General features: G+C 34.6%; 1 protein-coding gene across 4 annotated transcripts in view; it reads left to right on the top strand.

Annotated features, from left to right (window-relative positions):
• Positions 1-19,996, top strand: part of Grid2 (glutamate ionotropic receptor delta type subunit 2) — a 1,411,364-nt gene that overhangs the window by 1,044,654 nt on the left and 346,714 nt on the right. For all 4 annotated transcript variants that reach the window (XM_021734724.3, XM_078021917.1, XM_005337550.5 and 1 more), the window contains exon 10: positions 6,844-7,041. In XM_021734724.3, the coding sequence (XP_021590399.1) occupies positions 6,844-7,041 (198 nt within the window). The remainder of the gene's footprint in view (positions 1-6,843; positions 7,042-19,996) is intronic.

The following is a 19,996-nucleotide window of genomic DNA, read 5'->3' as shown; positions in this document are numbered from 1 at the left end:
AATGGTGATCATTAATTCTGCATATATCAAAGTGGAATGTGTCATTCCCTAAGCAAAATAGAAACCCACACCATGCATAAAGACAACTCTTGCTTCCTTCAGCCGAGAGCATGTTTTATGGAAAAACATTTTTAAACAAGCCATTAAGAAATATTCTCATTCTCTCTTCAATGTCTTTGAGCTGTGTGTGAGCAGAATTTTAAGGAATTTGTAGTAACTTCTTTCTAGTTCTGGCCATCCTGGTATTCTGTACAGTCAAGCATAATAAAACCTTTAAACAGCCTTTGATAAAGTCTTGGCAGAAGATTCTGTAGTTTGTATCTTATAAAAAAATCAAATTAAATAAAACTATCACTAGCAAACAATATTACATATTATTAAAATATGGGAACTAACTGTAAAATTTGCAAGCTGAAAACAGTGTTGTAAATCAACTAAGCAATTAGCATGAGATTTTTTTTAAGTGACTGAATACAAATTCAGAATTATGAAGTTATTATCCAATAACCCCACAAGTGATGTGAATAAATTCTTGCTAATATAAAAATTATCAACCACTGAAACACACTTTTCTACAAGCAGGTCTATGAATCCTCATGCTAATGCACTTAGATTGATAAACTACTGACATTCTGTTAAAGCTTCGTTTATTCCAGTTGCTGAGGCGTGTGCTTAGAGGGTCTGTCATGCACATGATCAGCAGATCGTAGTCTGCAATTTGTTTTCATTTAATCAGCAGACAGGTTTTCACCAATTTAGACTCAAGTCCTATTAATACTCTCTGAAACTAATTGCTGGAAAATGAATTTTAGCAGCAGAATTTTATAATATCCCTTTTCCCCTCTGCCCATATTGTAAAACACTCAAAGCTATGTACTTAGATGTTGAAAATGTATGTTAAATAGACATAGGCCATAATCTCCTGTCATCTAGGCTACTGCAAAGGGCTCCTAATCCTCCCTCCTGCCTCAATACCTTCTGCACTTTACTTTTGAAATTACTTTCTTGTTATTCTATGCCTCCATGAAAACTCTAGTTCTCTGCCAAATAAAAAAACAAACACTTTAACACGACTTCAGTACCCTTCATTATCTGGTTCTAGCTTACACATTTTTCCTTGTTTTTCTTTTATGTTGCATTATAACACACATATAGGGAAAATATGAATCATCAATTAATAAATAGCTGCCTAGGACAAAAAGGAAAGAATTGTAATTTCATAAGAGCCACTGTCCTTTGTCCATCTTTTTTTATTTTTTATTTTTTGGTTGAGGGGATAGTACCAGGAATTTAACTCTAGGGCACTCAACCACTGAGCCACATCTCTAGCCCTATTTTGTATTTTATTTAGAGATGAGGTCTGTGAATTTTACTTTATTTAGAGACAGAGTTGCTTAGGACCTCACTTTTGCTGAGTCTGGCTTTGAACCTGAGATCCTCTTGCCTCAGCCTCCAAAACCACTGGGATTACAGGCGCGTGCCACTACACCCAGCTTTTTGTGCATCTTTCTAATCAGACCTTCCTCAGCATCCTAGAGCTGACTACCCAGAGTAGTCCTGGCCTTGATATTCTTTTTTGTGTCCCCACTATAAAGCTTTGAATTCTATTGTAATTTTTACCTGTTTTTGTATGTTGCATACATGAAATCAAATTGTGGTTTGGGGAATATTTATTTCACTCAAGTCATTCTTTTAAAAATTTACTGATGCTCATGTATAGTGCTAGTCTAGTCAATTTAAAACTATTTAGTATTCCCTTGCATCCATGTACAACAGTGAATTTATCTTTTTCATGCTGATGGACAATTTGGACTTTCATGTTATATCCATATTTGGGCTATTACAAACAATGCTGCTATCAACATTCTTGGACATATATTTTGGTGCTCGATATTCCCTATTGTGCCCAACCAAGCAGTGGAATTTCCAGAACATAATTATGCATATTTTCATACTAGATAAATATTTATATATCACTCAAAAAAAGACAATCTTAACTTGTACATAAGTATCTTTCTGTGCTACTAGATATGTCAAAATGTTTTCCAAAATGATCGTACCAATTTACATGTCCATCAGAAATGAATGATAGCTCTAATTTCTTTATATGTATGACCATACTTGAAATCATCAAACCATTTCTCCTTGTTTCTCTTCTATTCTTGTTTCTTTTCTTTTTCTTTTTTTTGAACTTTATCATCTATTTATGTATCAATAAACATCATTGAAACCTCCCAAGGACCCTGAGTGATCAAGAATAACTTCTTGCCCTAAAACCCAGATGTACAGTTTTTGTTGCTCCTCGTAGAGAAATCTACTTGTAGTTCCAACTTGACTTCTAACTCGGATGCTGACTTCTTTGGGCTTGATGACCTGTGCAGGATAATGATCTGCACCATCTTCACCATCTGAATCCATAGCCTTCCGGTCACCATTTCCTCCATTCTTCCTTTGGGGGTTTCCATCTTTTCATTTGTTCTTGTTGTACTCTAGGTATTAATCTTGACCTATTGCAATTTGCTAATTCATTCTTCATCTGTTTCTAGTAAACTTAATCATTAATTTCTTACCTTTTGTCATTATATTTTCTAATTCTTAAATTTCTTTTCATTTTTTTTCTAATTAGTTATAAATGACAGCAGAATGTATTTTGGTTCATTGTACACAAATGCAGCACAGCTTTTCATTTCTCTGGTCATATATGATGTAGAGTTGCACCATGTGTGCAGTCATACATGTACCTAGGGTAATGATCTCCATCTCATTCCACCAACTTTAATTCTCAAATTTCTGATTGATTGTTTTTCAACTCTATCATGATGTAGTTTTTAGTTTCTGCCAATTAAAAAATATATGCATTTCTTTTATATATACTTTTTTCAATAGGCATAGTATTTATAATAGCAGTCAAAATTTCTAATATCTGAATTCTTGAAATCTAGTTCTGTCATCTGTCTGCTAGTTCTAATATCTGAAGTATTATTTTCTTTCATCTGATGCCTTTGATTTTTTTTCTAAAACAATTTATTCAGACATTATTTGAAGTAATAATATGAAATCTAAAATGAAGATACTTTCCTCCAAAGGAGATTGCGGTGTTTTCATTTTTTCCTGACAGACATCTGGAGTCTCTATCAATGTTATACTAACTTAAATTGAAATTTTAAGACAATTAAAATTGAAAGTTGAGACATTAAAATTAGAGACAAATTATGCAATCTTAGTTTTTAATCCAAAGGATTGGGTGGAAACTGGAATTTAGAGAGATGTCTTTAAAATAAAACAAATTTTGATGACTTCTTTTTCTGTAACTTATTTGTGACTTTGAGATAAAACTTTCTGTTCCTAAGTTTTCTTATTTAGCAAGAAAGTGCATGGCTGGTAATACCCAAATCATATTTCTTTCTTTCTTTCTTCTCTTTTTTTTAGTTTCCTTTGTCCTTCTTCCTTGATCTCAAGGTCCCCATTATGATGTGTGTTGTTTTTGTTTTGCTTTATATTTTTGAGTACATTGTGTGTTATTTTGAAAGTGATGCCCATGCCTTTTTACCATCTTTCTAACTCTACTGAGCATAATTCTTTGAGGCAGTGGCTGCTTAATGGATGTTATATGGATAAGTCAATGAGTAAATAAATTTTGGAAGTAAGTGCATATATAAAAGTGTATATAAAACTGATTAAACCAAGCTGAGTATTACCACAGAAGAAAGAAGTTTCTCTTCTATTATTGTTCCCAGAGCTTTAATCTAATTTCCGATGTTAGGTTTACCTGTCCAATATATTGGCTGTGCATCCTTGTAGAGAACAACAGACCTGAGTTAGAATTTACAAAGAGTGATCTAAATCTGTAATACACCTTAAAAATAAGTCTTTAAAAATAATAAAAAAAAAAAAAATATTGATCCAGGTGACAAATGAGAGGATAGAATAAAGGTTTATTTAGAGCATAAAATTTAAAAGGCATGTTCATCGATAATTCATCAGCTCTCTTTAAAAGAACCTTTAGTATAACCATTTCTATTCTGTACCTTTAATCAATTCTAGTTGACATTGCCATGAGCAGATTTTAACAACAGATCTGAGAAAGGGATCTGCTTATCTCGGGATTTATAAAATCAAAATTAAAGTCATTTCTAGGAAGAAATTTAGCACACTAAGGAAATGTATCAATTTAGTATATGGAACAATTGCTCAAAAGAGATATAAACAAAAAATGAAAATGAACCATTAGTAGTTTATATAAAAGTATACATTGGTATATTATTCTTGCCACACTTATCACTTAGCTACACAATGTAGTTAATGGCTTAATTTTTTAAGTATCATTTACCTCAAGGAGTTTATTGAATTTCTTGGTGATTAAATTATTGCTCAACGTAAGAGATCTGTTTGAAGGTGCTTAAAAATAGAGAATGCTTATGACTCAAAATTGTTGATGGAATGGTCAGCCCAATAAGATTCTCCATGAATGTTCATTCAATTGGTTTGGTTTGCCAGGTGATGATGTTCATAATGTAGACATCAATGGGTGGCATATGAAGAAGTACATGCTTTCTGTTACATCATTTATTACATGATACAGGCATCTAAGATCATATTAATTACAGAACTTCCTTGTCATATTTACATGCTCCCCGAATTTGATCTTGATTTGTGAATTTCTTTAATCTCCTCTGATTCTAATGACCTTAGGACCCACTTAGGATTATTTGCACAATGCCTAGTAGTCATTGCCATAGTATGTTTTGTCTAAATAATCAAAAGTAGCAAATTCTATCAATTGTCTGGAAGTTTTATTACATACTTTAAAATACATAAATAATTTATAATCATCAAGATGTGTTGTATTTTATACATCGACATTAAAGAATTGAAATGAAATTTTACTCATGTATGCCATTTATATTTAAATTAATTCTAATAGAAATTTCTATTTCATTCTCAACATCTCTAACCTTTTTAGCTTAACTAAAAAAAAATATTGGAATTACTTGATTTTTTTTCCCCCATATATTGTAGAACTCTAGAGAGGTTCTGCTGGGCGGGCCAGCCTGGTATGGCATTTCAAGTGTCAGAGACATGGATTTCTGTCTTGTTTGTCTGTGATGTATGGTCTTAGATAGTTACCAGGGCACCAGGCATCATATGTTTGTACCAGCTGGCAAATAGTAGGAAGGACAGCAAAACATGTTGCAGAAACCACCCTGATTACATTGTTTTGGTGGGAATTAGTCACGTGGAATTGCCTTGCCTAAATTAGGACTACAGGTTGTCCTTATTCTTAGTGGTCCATAAAGGAAAAAAAAATTGTGATAAAAGAAGAAACTCACTAATGGGGAACAATTGGTAGTAATCTGCCCTTTTGAACCATCCATTTACTGATTCATTTTATTCTAAAATGACCTAAGCAATAAAATAAAAAAAGGATACCTCAATAACTAGTTACATTATTTTCATCCTTTTTTTTTAAAAAAAAAAAAAGGCATTATTGCAGCAAATGAAATTCTGTGATCCTGATCAATTAAAACATTTAGTCCATGGTGAATTTTAGGGCAAAAAATTGAGCATTATACTGGACAATATTTTTGCAACAGGTGCAGTGATTTTATTAGGCATTTACTTAGTGTCTTTGAATAAAAGCCAAAAGCAAAATACTGCTCTACATCTCAGTAAAGGCTATTTTGTGTATCCCTAAAGAAAAATTATTCAAAAAGAAAATCTTTAGGTTTTCTGGCTTAAACCCAAAGAAAAATTTTAGCCTGCCAACAGAGCTGGATTGACTCTATATACTATGAATGGTTATTATAAATATTATTATTGCTGAAATATTTCTCGACAAGTTTAGCAAAGTAAAGAATAGATTATTTAATTCTGTCTTTTCATACCAATTTTGCCCTCGTAATGTTAAGTGTTCTAAAATGACATTGAACTATTTGTTAGAGTTTAAAAGACAAAAAAAGGATACCTCAATAACTAGTTACATTACAATAACTAATTCAGGCAAGGCAGTCGTGCACACCTATAATCCCAGGTGCTTGGGAGGCTTTGGCAGGAGAATCAGGAGTTCAAAGCCAGACTCAGCAAAAGCATGCTGACCAACTCAGTAGACCCTGTTTCTAAATAAAATACAAAATAGGACTGGGGATGTGGTTCAGTGGTCCAGTGTCCCTTAGTTCAATCCCCAGTACTTCCCTCCAAAATGACAAAAATGTAAGTATATAATGGAAGTAGCAGTAAAAATCAATCTGGTAAACTTACCAAATTAGATAGTATACCAAAAGTAAGTGAATTTTCTTATAGTAGTAATAGAGAAATTATTTTTGCAAATAAAATGTATGTTTATATCAAAGTTATAAAATTGTTTAGCAAATAACTTTAATAAATATGATATAGAATACCTTTTGGCTAATTTATAGGTACTTAAAATATTCAATCTTTTCACAGTTACATCTCTATATTATATCTGTTAAAATAAAATTTTATGTACTTTAACAAATATAAATAAAAATGGTAATAAATACAGTAAGCACATCCTGATGTATTATTAATTAATTTTAGATAGATCCTAAGGTGATAATAAACTCATAGCTCTTGAAGTTTTTCAGTCACTTTCATCCTACTTTTGATATGGAAATTATTAAATAAGAAATGATAAGAAATTAAGTGATTAAAACTTTTTCAATAATATGATTCATTAATAATGCATAAACTATAATACTAAGTTAATTATTTCAAAGCATAAGACAGATTTTGGACTTTGTAAGCAAAGTTCTTTAAAGAATTAGTCTTTCCTTTTAGGGAGCAATCTTGATTGACATCAAAATTTCTTTTATTTCCATGTAGGAAGAGCCTTTTGTAATGGTCTCTGAAAATGTCTTGGGTAAGCCGAAGAAATACCAGGGCTTTTCCATTGATGTTTTGGATGCCTTATCTAACTACCTGGGTTTTAACTATGAAATTTATGTTGCACCGGATCATAAGTATGGAAGCCCACAAGAAGATGGGACATGGAATGGCTTAGTAGGAGAGCTGGTCTTTAAGGTAAGAATTCATTTATTTGTCTTATACCTAAAGATTCAACTGTAACCCCTGGAACCCTTAATTTCACTTAAAATGAGTATAATACAAGGCTTTAGGTTGTGGTGTCAAATTAAAACCTCACCAAATGCTATTTTATGAACTTTTAGGAAATAAAATTAGGTGACAAAATGAAACTAAATTTAAAAATATTTTCTATAATAAAACAGAGTTTAAATGAAGCCTTTACCTTTGGCCACTCATGTTCTAAACATTTTGTCAAGATATAGTACATGATGAAAATCACAATGTATTTTCAAGCACAATTAATACAATTGTTGTCTTTTAAAATTGCTATGTTATTAAGAGAGAAAGAAAAAGAAAGAAAGAAAGAAAGAAAGAAAGAAAGAAAGAAAGAAAGAAAGAAAGAAAGAAAGAACCAGAGAAACAGAAGAAAGAAAGAGAAAGAAGGAAGGAAGGGAGGATGGGAGGGAGAGAGGGAGGGAGGGGTGAGTGAATGAATGAATTCTGATCCCCTAAGGGCTAAATATTTAGTTTGGGTAACGAAACAAGTTGCATTTATAATTATATTTTCTCTTGTTCTTTCAATTCTCAAAAAGATATTTCAACATCTCTTTAGCTTTGTGAGTGTTTGCTACGATTTTTGAAGCTCTGATATTTATTTAATGCATATACATTTAAAAGTATAGTGTCTTCATGATACATTGTTGAATAGTTGGGTTTAGATTTATAATTTACTATTTCATTTATATATTTCTTCCTCTGTTCCTTCTCTTCCTGACCTTTTTCGGAGGAGGGATGTAAACTGAAATTACTTTAATATTTGATTTTATTGTCTGGGTTGCCTTTTGACCTATATCTCTGTATTTTTCTTGTTTGTGGTTAGTCTACAGATTACACCATGCATTCTTAAGTGAAAGCATTCTATCTAAAACTAATATCACACCACCTCAAATTTCAAAAATTAATGAGCTTTCATCAATATAATTCCATTTATATCCACCCTCACCTTTGTGCTACTGTAGTTATATATGCATGCCTTATTAATTTCACAAAAAATAGAGGTTTGATTTAAGCAATTAGTAATCTTTCAAAGGTAAAAAAGATGAAAAATTGGTATTTCACTGCTTATCTACTAATGCTAAGGTTCTTTATTCCTTTTATTTATCTGAACTTCTGTTATCATTAAACTTGAAGCCAAGAATTTTCTTTGGACCATCTTGAAGTATAGTCCTGACGGTGGCATATTCTCAATATTTATTGACTTAATATGTGTTTACTGAGCTGCAATTTTAGTGATAATCTTACCAGATAATCAAATTTGGAGTATAAGTTTTTTGTTTTTGTTTTTAGGGGATTTTTTGTTGTTTTGTTTTGTTTTACTATGAAGGACTCAACATTTAATCTGTATCTCCCTATTATAGGCAAAAATTGGAATTTGTTGTTTGTCTCTTACAAACTTCTTCCTATTCTTTTCCGCTGATTTTTTTTTTAATAAGGAGCCCCCACAATTTACGTGTTTAGTTTAGGTGTCAGTATGGATTTTTTTTTTTTTAGTTTAGGTATCAAATGGATTCAAGGGAGATTTATATACAGATCTGAGGGCTACTCTGACCACTCTCACTGCCTTAAACTCCATCATCTCACACACTCTGATGTACTAGATAGTAAAGTACTTTCTGCTAGAGCTCTATCACCTGAGCTGAGATGGGTCCACAGTGAATGACCCATATAAAAGCAGACCTCACCTAGTACAGTCATATTTTCAAGGACTGAACATCCTCCAGTCCCTGCCTGGTTTTTGTGACCTAAACCACCACTGTTTTGATACAATGGTGGGAGAAGAAGCCAAACTGCAAAAGATTATGTAAAAACTTGGAAATGAAAAGGTGAAAGTGGCCTGTCTATATATTGCTCTTTCAGAAAATTTAGAGGAAGGGAAGAGAGACAGAGATAATAGAACAATCTTTGATTTTGGTAGGGTGTTGTTGTTTTGTTTTTAAGCTCACAGAGACTTGAGTGTAATTATAACATGAAGAAGGAAAAGAAAGAAAAATAATTTGAGAAAAGGAATTTAATAGCTGAAGGACAAAGTCCCCAGAGTAGATTGGGGGGGGGCATTAAATTGAGAATTAATTTTGATGAGGTAAAGATGTTTCCTTGATACTTAAAAAGTATGGTGAGAATGTGTCTTTTTAATCTACAGGTCAAGATTGGGAGGCTGAGGAAGATCATATCTTATCACTCAAATTTCTTGATAAAAATAGGAGTTGAGGGCTGGGGTTGTGACTCATGGTAGAGCACTTGCCAAGCATGTGTGAGGCACTGGGTTTGTTCCCCAGCACCACATTAAAAAAAATAAAACAAATAAAATAAAGGTATAAAAAATAGGAGTTGAAATGTGTTGACGGTGATTGGGACAGGCATTATCTAAGAGTCTACAGGTGAGTAGTGAGAGATTGAAATAGATACTGAGGGACTCAACTGCCTGCAGAATGGATGAAGGATAGATCCGTGGCACTGAAGATCGAGCTGAGGTTTGTATAAGACTGGCATTTTCATTGCAGCTAGTCAGCCCAGAGGTGTGACTTTCTCCAGCTGAGACTGAGAGCCCAAGTGGAGAAGCAGAGAAGATTAAAACATCCATATCAAGGGTGAGATATGGTAGGTGAACTTGGCAAAAGAATTAGTGAGATGGAAGAATAGGTAGAATGATCAAGGAAGCATGGCCTTGATCAGGGAGAGAGAATCTCAGGGAAAAAAAAATGGGAGATAAAAATTTGGGAAAGTTAATCAGATCATCAAAATCAGATTGAAAAATAAGTAAAATACAAATGAAAATATGATTGAGCCAGTAGATTATATAAATGAAAATGTGAATGAGCCAGTAGATTAGAAAGAGATAAACAGAGACTGAAATATAGAACAACTATCTTTGATCTTGAGGATCATAATAGAATATCAGAATATATAAAAAGAATAGTAGTTTACAATGGCCCATTAAGGAGGGCTGAATATGTAGAACACAGGTGATTTTTAGGGCAGTAAAACTGATACTGTAATGGTGGATACATCACTGTCATTATGCATTTGCCAAAACCATAGAAACAGTAAACTATTGACTTTAGTTAATACTGTATTCATATTGGTTCATCACAATAACGTTGGAACCACACTAACGTAGCATGTCAATAATAGAAGAAACTATTTGTACTTCCTGCTCAACCTGTAAACCTAAAACTTGTCTTATAAATAGTTTTTTAAACAGTGGCCCAAACTGATTGTTGTGAGGAATATCTACTTTGATAGAGAAATCTATTAGGTTGGTTAAATTTTAGGATGAAGACCAATATTTAACCAGATGTCTAAGTTTTCAGAACAGGTGAAGACATGATGGTGCAGTATCTCTGGTCGAGGTAATAAGACAAGTTCACCTCAGAAAGCATATATAATTGACAAAATAAAAATGGAGATCACATGCATGGAGTTTCATCAATAATGAAAAAGAATCAGGTGCCTTGACTATCTAAGACAACAGGCAAAAACTCCAGGTCTCTACAATATTAAGAAAAATGATGAAAGTGAAGTCTCACTCCATAAAAATTCAAACTAAAGTATATATTTGCCCAAGTCATCCATCAGCTCTTGATCTCTTTCTGTGTCTCCTCTGGTCATCTCCACTGCCACTCTGTGTGATTCTGTACATGGTTCATAGGTCATTGCTATAGAAGATAATGACACTTGACTAAGTTCACTTCAGTACCCTAGGGGCTAATGTCAACAGAACTTTGACTTTTTTTTCCTTTAACTCATTAGATCTTGATCCTTTATTTAAATCCTACAATGCCTATTCCAGACATTTTCCATACTTTCCAAATCTCAAGTCAAGTCCATTTTTTTATCCCTGGCATGCTTCTCATTTTGCAAATTTATGGTTTACTGTAAAGACTAAGAGCATCTAACGTTAGTCCCTTGTTTCCTTGCTTTTTAACTTCAAAATCCTTCCATTTATTCTCTTATCCTTAGTGGCAACACAAAAAGCCTTAAATAAAACAGACACTAGCTATGGATACCTGTGATACATCTACTATCGATGTAAGTCTAAGTAGATCTTTGAATCACAGTATCCACCTTGGTGGAATGAAGCTATTGCAAAGATTAACCAAGAAAATCAACTCAAGAATATGCTGCCAGGAAGGTGTGTTAGTCAGCTTTCCCTTGCTGTGACCAAATACATTACAAGAACAAGTCAGAGGAGGTAAGGTTTATTTTGGCTCACAGTTCAGAGGTTGAGTCCATAGTTGACTGAGTTCATTCCTCTGGGCCCAAGGTGAGGCAGTACATCAAGGCAGAAGGTCAAGGCAGAGGAAAGGTGCTTAGGACATAGAATCGGAGAGAGGGAGAAAGGGGAAGGGATCACAGGGCAGACCCTTCTAGGGAGCTTCCCCAGTGACCTACCTTCTCCAGCCATGCCCTGTCTGCCCCTCGGTTGCCACCCAGTCCGTCTATTCAACTAGGATGGACCAATTAGGTCACAGCTCTCATGATTCAATCATTTTACCTCAAATGTTCCTTCATTAACCCAGGAACTTTGGGGGGACACCTCATATCCAAACCATAACAGAAAGTAACTAGATCTCATCTTCTGATGTGGTAAAATCGTTCCCCCAGAGTCTGTGTTTTAAAATATAATAAATTCAACATTTATATTTGAATATATTTAGAAATTATCTGTCAGGATTTGCTGATAGATTGGATGGGGAGGTGAGAGAAATACCCAAGCCAATGATCCCTTTTATTTTTTTTTTATTGGTTGTTCAAAACATTACAAAGCTATTGACATATCATGTTTCATACATTAGATTCAAGTTGGTTATGAACTCCCATTTTTACCCCAAATACAGATTGCAGAATCACATCTGTTACATATCCACATTTTTACATAATGCCCTATTAGTAACTGTTGTATTCTGCTCCCTTTCCTATCCTCTACTATCCCCCCTCCCCTCCCCTCCCATCTTGTCTCTCTACCCCATCTACTGTATTTCACTTCTCTCCTTGTTTATTTACCCATTCCCCTCGCAACCTCTTATGAGTGCTTTAGTATAACAATGAGCGTCTCCCTCCATTACCATGCAATTTCTCTTTTCTCTCCCTTTCCCTCCCACCTATTGTATCTGTTTAATGTTGATCTTTCCTTCCTGCTCTTCCTCCCTGCTCTGATCCTGGTTATTCTCATTATATCAAAGAAGACATTTGGTATTTGTTTTTTAGGGATTGGCTAGCTTCACTAAGCATAATCTGCTCTAGTGCCATCCATTTCCCTGCAAAATCCATGATTTTGTCATTTTTTAGTGCTGCGTAATATTCCATGGTGTATAAATGCCACATTTTTTTATCCATTCATCTATTGAAGGGCATCTGGGTTGGTTCCACAGTCTAGCAATTGTGAATTGTGCCGCTATGAACATCGATGTGGCAGTATCCCTGTAATAAGCTCTTTTAAGGTCTTCAGGGAATAGTCCGAGAAGGGCAATAGCTGGGTCAAATGGTGGTTCCATTCCCAGCTTTCCCAGGAATCTCCATACTGCTTTCCAAATTGGCTGCACTAGTTTGCAGTCCCACCAGCAATGTATAAGAGTACCCTTTTCCCCACATCCTCGCCAGCACTTGTTGTTGTTTGAGTTCATAATGGCTGCCAATCTTACTGGAGTGAGATGGTATCTTAGGGTGGTTTTGATTTGCATTTCTCTGACTGCTAGAGAAGGTGAGCATTTTTTCATATATTTGTTGATTGATTGTATGTCCTCCTCTGAGAAGTGTCTGTTTAGGTCTTTGGCCCATTTGTTGATTGGGTTATTTGTTTTCTTATTGTTTAATTTTTTGAGTTCTTTGTATACTCTGGATATTAGGGCTCTATCTGAAGTGTGAGGAGTAAAAATTTGTTCCCATGATGTAGGCTCCCTATTTACCTCTCTTATTGTTTCTCTTGCTGATAAAAAACTTTTCAGTTTAAGTAAGTCCCATTTATTGATTCTTGTTATTAACTCTTGTGCTATAGGTGTCCTGTTAAGGAATTTGGAACCCGACCCCACAATATGTAGATCGGAGCCAACTTTTTCCTCTATCAGGCGCAGAGTCTCTGTTTTGATATCTAGCTCCTTGATCCACTTTGAGTTAACTTTTGTGCATGGCGAGAGGAGGGGATTCAGATTCATTTTGTTGCAAATGGATTTCCAGTTTTCCAGCACCATTTGTTGAAGATGCTATCCTTCCTCCATTGCATGCTTTTAGCTCCTTTATCAAATATAAGATAGTTGTAGCTTTGTGGATTAGTCTCTGTGTCCTCTATTCTGTACCATTGGTCCACCCGCCTGTTTTGGTACCAGTACCTTTTAAACTTGAGGCTTTTAACCACAACAGTAAGAAAAGACATCCTGTTTTCACATCTGACACCAGATCCACTAGCTACTTTGCCCCTAGCCAGAGTCATCCCTTCCCTAGGTTGAAGTGGTAAGGAGGTACAGTTGCTTTCCCTCTTTCCATTCTTGACTTCCTTCAATATATTTTTAACACAGCAGCCAGAGTTAACAGTCACTCCTCTGGTGAAAGGCATTTGACGGTTTCCCATTTCACTCAGTAAAATTCATCCTTAAAAATGATCTACTTAATCTGCCCTACCAACTACCTTGGTGATCCCTTTTATCTCTCTCTTATTAACCGTGCTCTAAGTTTGTGGTCTTCCTTTCTCTTCCTCCTACTCAACTTGACCTTTGCAATACTCAGTTTCATATGTCTAGAATGTTCTTCCCCTGTTATTCTTCCTTCCACCTCATTTTTTTTCTTCTACTTTCTGCTTAACAGTTTTCAGAAAAGGCCTTCCATGCCCACCCCATTCAAAAAAAAAAAATAACTTCTGATCTCTACATTGGTTATCCCCTCTTTTCTGTTTTGTTGTTTTTTATAACACGTATCAAGATTTTATTATGTTTACCTACTTGATCAGTCAACTTTCCCTGCTAGATTGGAAGGCTGATTTGAAAAGATGTTTCTTGTTTCATTTATTGATAACACTTTAGTATCTAGAAAATACTTCCACATCAAATAATATATAGCAGTTAAGTAATATTTTAAGATCTACATTAGATAATTATCTTTCAGGCACTCATTACTATCAACCCAACTACCACAGCCTGCTAAGCTTGTCTTTATGAAAAAAAGAAGTTTCATTTTTATTGAAAGGCTAAATTGGGGGCCTTTTGCTCCTTCAGTTTTAAACCCATTTTTTATATAGCTTGTCATGTTCGGTCTCACTTTTCTACAACCGCATTGAGAATGGTTTCATTTACTGGCTTAAAGGAAACTAAGGAAAGAAATATTTGGGTATAGAAAATATACAGGGTGAAGTCAAAACTGTTATTTTGGACATAGATAATAACAATCATGTCCTTTATAGGTTTGGCTCTTTAAGTTCTCACAGTGATTCAATAAATTAGTTATTATTCCCATAATGATTCAATAAAATAGATAGTTATTTAATAAAATAGATAAAAATCCAAGACATAGAGATTTTAAGTAGCATGCTCAAGGTCACCCAGATATTTAGTGGAAGAACTAGGATCTGAGTTTAAGTAGTTTGTTTCTGGAGACCATTGTTTTAACAACTATCAATAGACCTCTTTGGAGTTATCCTAACATAAAATGAAAGCAGAGATTTGATATATGAGTCTAGAGTTCAGGCAAGGGGTCTGGAATGGACTTGCACATTTGAGGCTAATCAGTATATAGATGAAATTTGAATTGCCCCTCTGCCTTTCTTGACCCCACTTTCCCCTCTGTTTTCAATTTCCTTCACAGTCCTTGCTGCTTCTCACTGCTTGAAAATGGTATTCTCATCTTAAAAATAACCTCACCATATTTTCTAAGTAATATTAATTAGGTGTCTTTGGTTGCAAAAGACAATCCAGTTGAAATGAAAAGACAATTTAATGGTTCACAAAATTCAAGTGCCCAGGGATGAGACCCAGACTCATTTTGATACCCTTGGTATTGCTCTCTCCATCTCTCAGCTCAGTTTTCCTTGTGGTTGCTCCAATTTTTAGGCAGGCTTTCCTTTCCTGGCAGTAAGTTGACTTTTAGCAGCTCCAGGCCTAGATTCCAGCCCCTTATCTATACCAATATAAACATCAGTTCTCTTTTACCAACAGTGCCAACTTGGAGCCTCAGCTTGAGTACACGCTGGCTCTGACTGCATACTTCTGTTTCCAAGAGGAAGCAGTGTCCCCAGTATCAGGGCACCAAGAGCCCACTCCAGTCCTGAAGGAAGGAGTGGTGGCTTCATGCAGAACACTTGGAGTAAGCATGGGAAGTACTGCCCAAGGAGAAGTTTCCCCAAGGAAAAGCAGGATGTCCTTAGAGGAAGGGGGAAATGAATAATAAGTAAACCAAACAATATCCTCAGAGGCACAAAAATAATTAAATAGTTATAAAGAAACTATCAATAATTACATGTACAAAAATTTAATCATCATTAAATTGAAAAATATTATAAGCTTAATAAGTTAAATTAGAAACAAAGTCTGCAAAATATTGCAAACAATATTTTGATATTTTGAATGGTTGATGTCACTTTTGCACTGCTCCACAAAGCAGTCATAAAACCCATACAAAAATACAAAGATTCCAGTAGGTAAAGATAAAAGAACTTAGAGTTACAAAAGAAGAAACTGATAGGCAACATAAGTGGAAAAGGCACCCATTATAACAAAGTACAACATTTTAAAAATAAGCACTTGAAATATAGTTGGTTAGTGTTTTTTTTTAAAGGTGAAACTCTGTTATACATATTTAGATTTGATTTTTGGTTCTATATTCCATCATAAAAATAGAACATTACTAGAATTAGATGTCCATATTTCAATCAATTTAACCTAATACCTACAAGGAATTAAAAAACATAGTTTGAAACTGACCAAACAATAAAAACTAGCACTTATACAGAGCTTACCAGCGCTGACACCATCTTTTGTACTTCATGTTTATTTATTCTTCAGTACTCACAACAACCTTATGGGGTATAACTGCTATGATCCAAGTGTTGCATATCGTGAAACATATCAGAGAGGTGGAATAATTTGCCCATGTTCATGGACAAGTTGTAGGGAGTTTGTGATTCAAATCTAGACAGTGTGGCTCCAGAATCCAAGTGTTTACTTAACCCTTTTAGCAGTTACAGAGGGGAACAGAGTTCTAAAGTTAGTGGCCCCCCAAAAAAAACATTTTAATAAACCAAGTTATATGCCAGTGGAAAAAAAATAATATTCAGAAATAGGTTAGTCCAGGTATTTTTAAGACCTTCACACTTGAAGAAGGTTCAGATGGAGTTGGGATATGGTAATGAATAGCAGACAAAAAATAAGATTATATGGAGAAGAATTTGGGATGTGACATAGATGATTTGCATCTCTAAACTTCTCAAAAATCTCACTTCTTTCTAGAAAGACTATCATTCTTTCCCTTTTCTAAAAAACAATGAAAACTTCTACATTCATCCTACACTTTACCACTCTTCATTTCATATACAGCCTGTTCAGCCTCAGTCTGGCTTATCTCCCCAAATGTTCATCCCCAGCAAAACTCACATTTTATCCTATATGGCTTTCAAATCAAATCACTCCTATCACTTGATAATCCTGTCTACTGGGAACAGTTATTCCACATCTTTTCAAACCATCCATTTGAACCATAGTGTGTGTGTTTATGTATATGCTATATATAATGTTTCTCTCTCTTCATACATACACACACACACACACACACACACACACACATTAAACGTATGTATATTTTACATAGCTCCTTTTTATTTAGCTCCTATTTTGTGAAACAGAAGGCTGAGGTTGTGTTTACTTTGTATGCCAAGTACACAGCAGAATTCCCTATATTCATCCATTCATCCCCACGCATTCTTCAATGCATGTTATATTCTGGGCACTGTGCCTTGAATCATAGATACAAAAAAAAAATAGAAGGTATTGTTCCTGCCTTAGAAGATCTCATAGTGTACATGGAAAACAAATGTGTAAATAAATAATTAAAACTCAGTGTGATAAATGCCATGGGATAATGCATACAGGGTACCATGGCAACTCAGGGCTGAATAGCAACTTCTGCCTGGGGTGTTGTAAAGATTTCACTGAAGAAGAAAAACTTGAGCTAGGTCTCAAAGATGAGTAGGAGTATGAGAGGCAACAATAGGGATAATTATAAAAGCAGGTCTGCCGTGCTAAGGAGTTTAAACTTCATCATTTAGCCAGTGAAAATTATAAAAGGTTTTTACATAAGAGAAAATGTGATTTAATTTATGTTTTAAAAAGAGAGCTGAGGTAGGCCTGAGAATTCATCAGAGTGATAAAAGGAAAAGACAAATGGCTTTTTCAGCAATCCAGAGAGGAAGAAAGAATTGTCTAAACTAAAACAACAACAATAGGAGATTAATAAAAAGAATAATCTTGAGAAAACAATCGATATGCTCAGATGTAATTAATAGAACTTGATAACTCAGAGGGGAAGATAAAGGAGGTGCTGAGACTTAGTGAGAAATTTAGCAGAGCAAAATGAGCAGAAAGACATGTGGTGACAGAGAGAGGGGATATAGAAGGAGAAGCAGGTTGGAAAGGGAAACAGAGAGAGAGAATTTGGCTATGGAAATTTTGATTTTATCGTACCAAACATCCTAATGGAATTGCCTAGGAATGATTATTAAATGGACATCTTGGAACCCACGCAAAAAATGTCTAAATGACTGAAAAGAAATGTAAAAAACAAAGCTTACAAAATATGATATTCCCCTCACCTTCATTATAAAAGCTTAATTGGAAGTGTTTGATTAATATGAATGTTATGCACATGATGGTTATTTAATGTCTTAAATTATTCCACTTGAGCGTGGGCAAAGAGAATGAGTATTATTATTTTCATTTCAAAGAGAAATAACAAAAAATAGATAAAAGAGAAAGTTAACTTTGAGAAGAGAGTTCTGAGAGCCTGACATGTGCTTTGCCCATTTGCATCCATAGCAGCACGTGGGAAAAAGGGGTCTTCCTCCCATGAAGTCAGGTGGGAAAATCACATACCAGCTTCTACCATTCTCATTCTCCATTTCCTGGGCAGTCAAGTTGGGAGTGGCAGGAATGCCTATAATTCACAATGTCTAGATAAGGAATAAGAAGTAGCCAGCACAAAGATCATCGGCTTCCTCATGGAGGGTGAGCCAGCCCCAACACTGAGATCAGGAGAAAGACATGTTTGAGGAGTCATGTGCTTGCAGAATTAGAGCAGTCTGCAGCTGGGTGCCTCAAGACCATCAAATGCTCCTCACAATATCTCTCTCTCTCTCTCTCTCTCTCTCTCTCTCTCTCTCTCTCTCTCTCTCTCTCTCTTTCTCTTTTTATGTATACATGCTCACAAATCTTTACCTATTTTCATTCTATATTTCCAGTACTGCATACCAGCCTGAAAATATCTGTATCCACCAATAACACTTCACTCAGCAAAGACAAACCCTTCCCCCATAACACATTTGCTAATGACTACCTAGTGATAAATGCTTACCAACCTTGTAAAATGATTAGTAGCTTTGCAAATAGATAAATTATTTAAAAGGAAAGAAATATGATAGATAGATAGATAGATAGATAGATAGATAGATAGATAGATAGATAGAAACAGAAAAGAAGCCCTTACAGATTTAAATTGGATAGTGACTAAGATTTCAATTCCAAAATTATACTAAGGAAGTACTAAGGAACTGATTGCATTTCTCATCGTATAGCAGCTGTAGGCCAGACAGGAAACTCAAAAAGTACAGGTGGTCATAAAAAAGATGTTTGCCTATCTGAATGGTGAGTAATCAGAATTAATCTGGTGGATACACATGTAGGCTGGAGCTGAAGTGTAGATGTGCAAGATACACAGGCTGTATGCTTGTAAAGAGAAAAAAAATGCCCCCAAACATTTGTTGTTGATAAGGAAAGATTTAACACTGATGAAGAAAATGGATAAAGAGAGATCTGTGGAAGGAAATAAATTATGTAGATGCAAATGACTTAGTGAATGGTTGTAGGAGCAATTTTCTAAATTTGCAGGTGATATTTAATTGGCAGACATTGCAAACAGCAAGGAGCAATTCAATCAGATAAAGGACTTGAATCATTAAGTACTTGGTCTAATAGATGGCAAGTGCAGATAAGTGGTGAATAATAAGTCTTGAATCAAAGCTGAAGAACAGAGAGTGAATATTTGCCAAAGGGAATGACTCTGTCTAGGAATGGCTCTGAGGTTTAAGGAGAACTTATATGCAAGGACAAACACAATTTCAGGAAAATGTACGTAGAATTAAAATGATTCGATGGGTTATAGGTTATAAATTAACAGACCACTGCATCTGTCAAAGCTGAGGTGATATAAAGACTGGAGCAATGATGAAAAAAATCTCATAACTGGAGGGTATATAAATCCTGAAATCCACTGTTGGCTATTGAAATGCCATCTCTTACCTAGATTTTTATTTATCTCAGGCCATGGTTTTGGGGGAAATTTAATGAATAAGATAACTTCCAAACAAACGAGAGAGCAGATCTGGGTAGGATATTATAAATATATTTAAAAGAACGTTTCCTCCATAAAATTGTATATGATTCTATGGGTATAATTGTAAGGTACTGCATTGATATTGCTCAGTCATTTTTATTTAGAATGCAAATTCCATAACATAAGGGTCTAGGTTAGTCTTGAAATTAAAAATACAGATAAATATTGTTCCAAGTAAAAGATGATAAAAATGTATTGTAGCTTAGCAATGTAGTTTATGTAATAGATAACATACCCCTTTTATTCCCCCATGCCTTTGGAATGTTGAGTACTTTACTAAATAAAACAGCTAATCTAATATTGAAGA

This window comes from Ictidomys tridecemlineatus, chromosome 9, assembly GCF_052094955.1.
Source record: "Ictidomys tridecemlineatus isolate mIctTri1 chromosome 9, mIctTri1.hap1, whole genome shotgun sequence".
Classification (NCBI taxonomy): domain Eukaryota; kingdom Metazoa; phylum Chordata; class Mammalia; order Rodentia; family Sciuridae; genus Ictidomys; species Ictidomys tridecemlineatus.
This window is presented reverse-complemented; position numbering and strand designations above follow the sequence as displayed.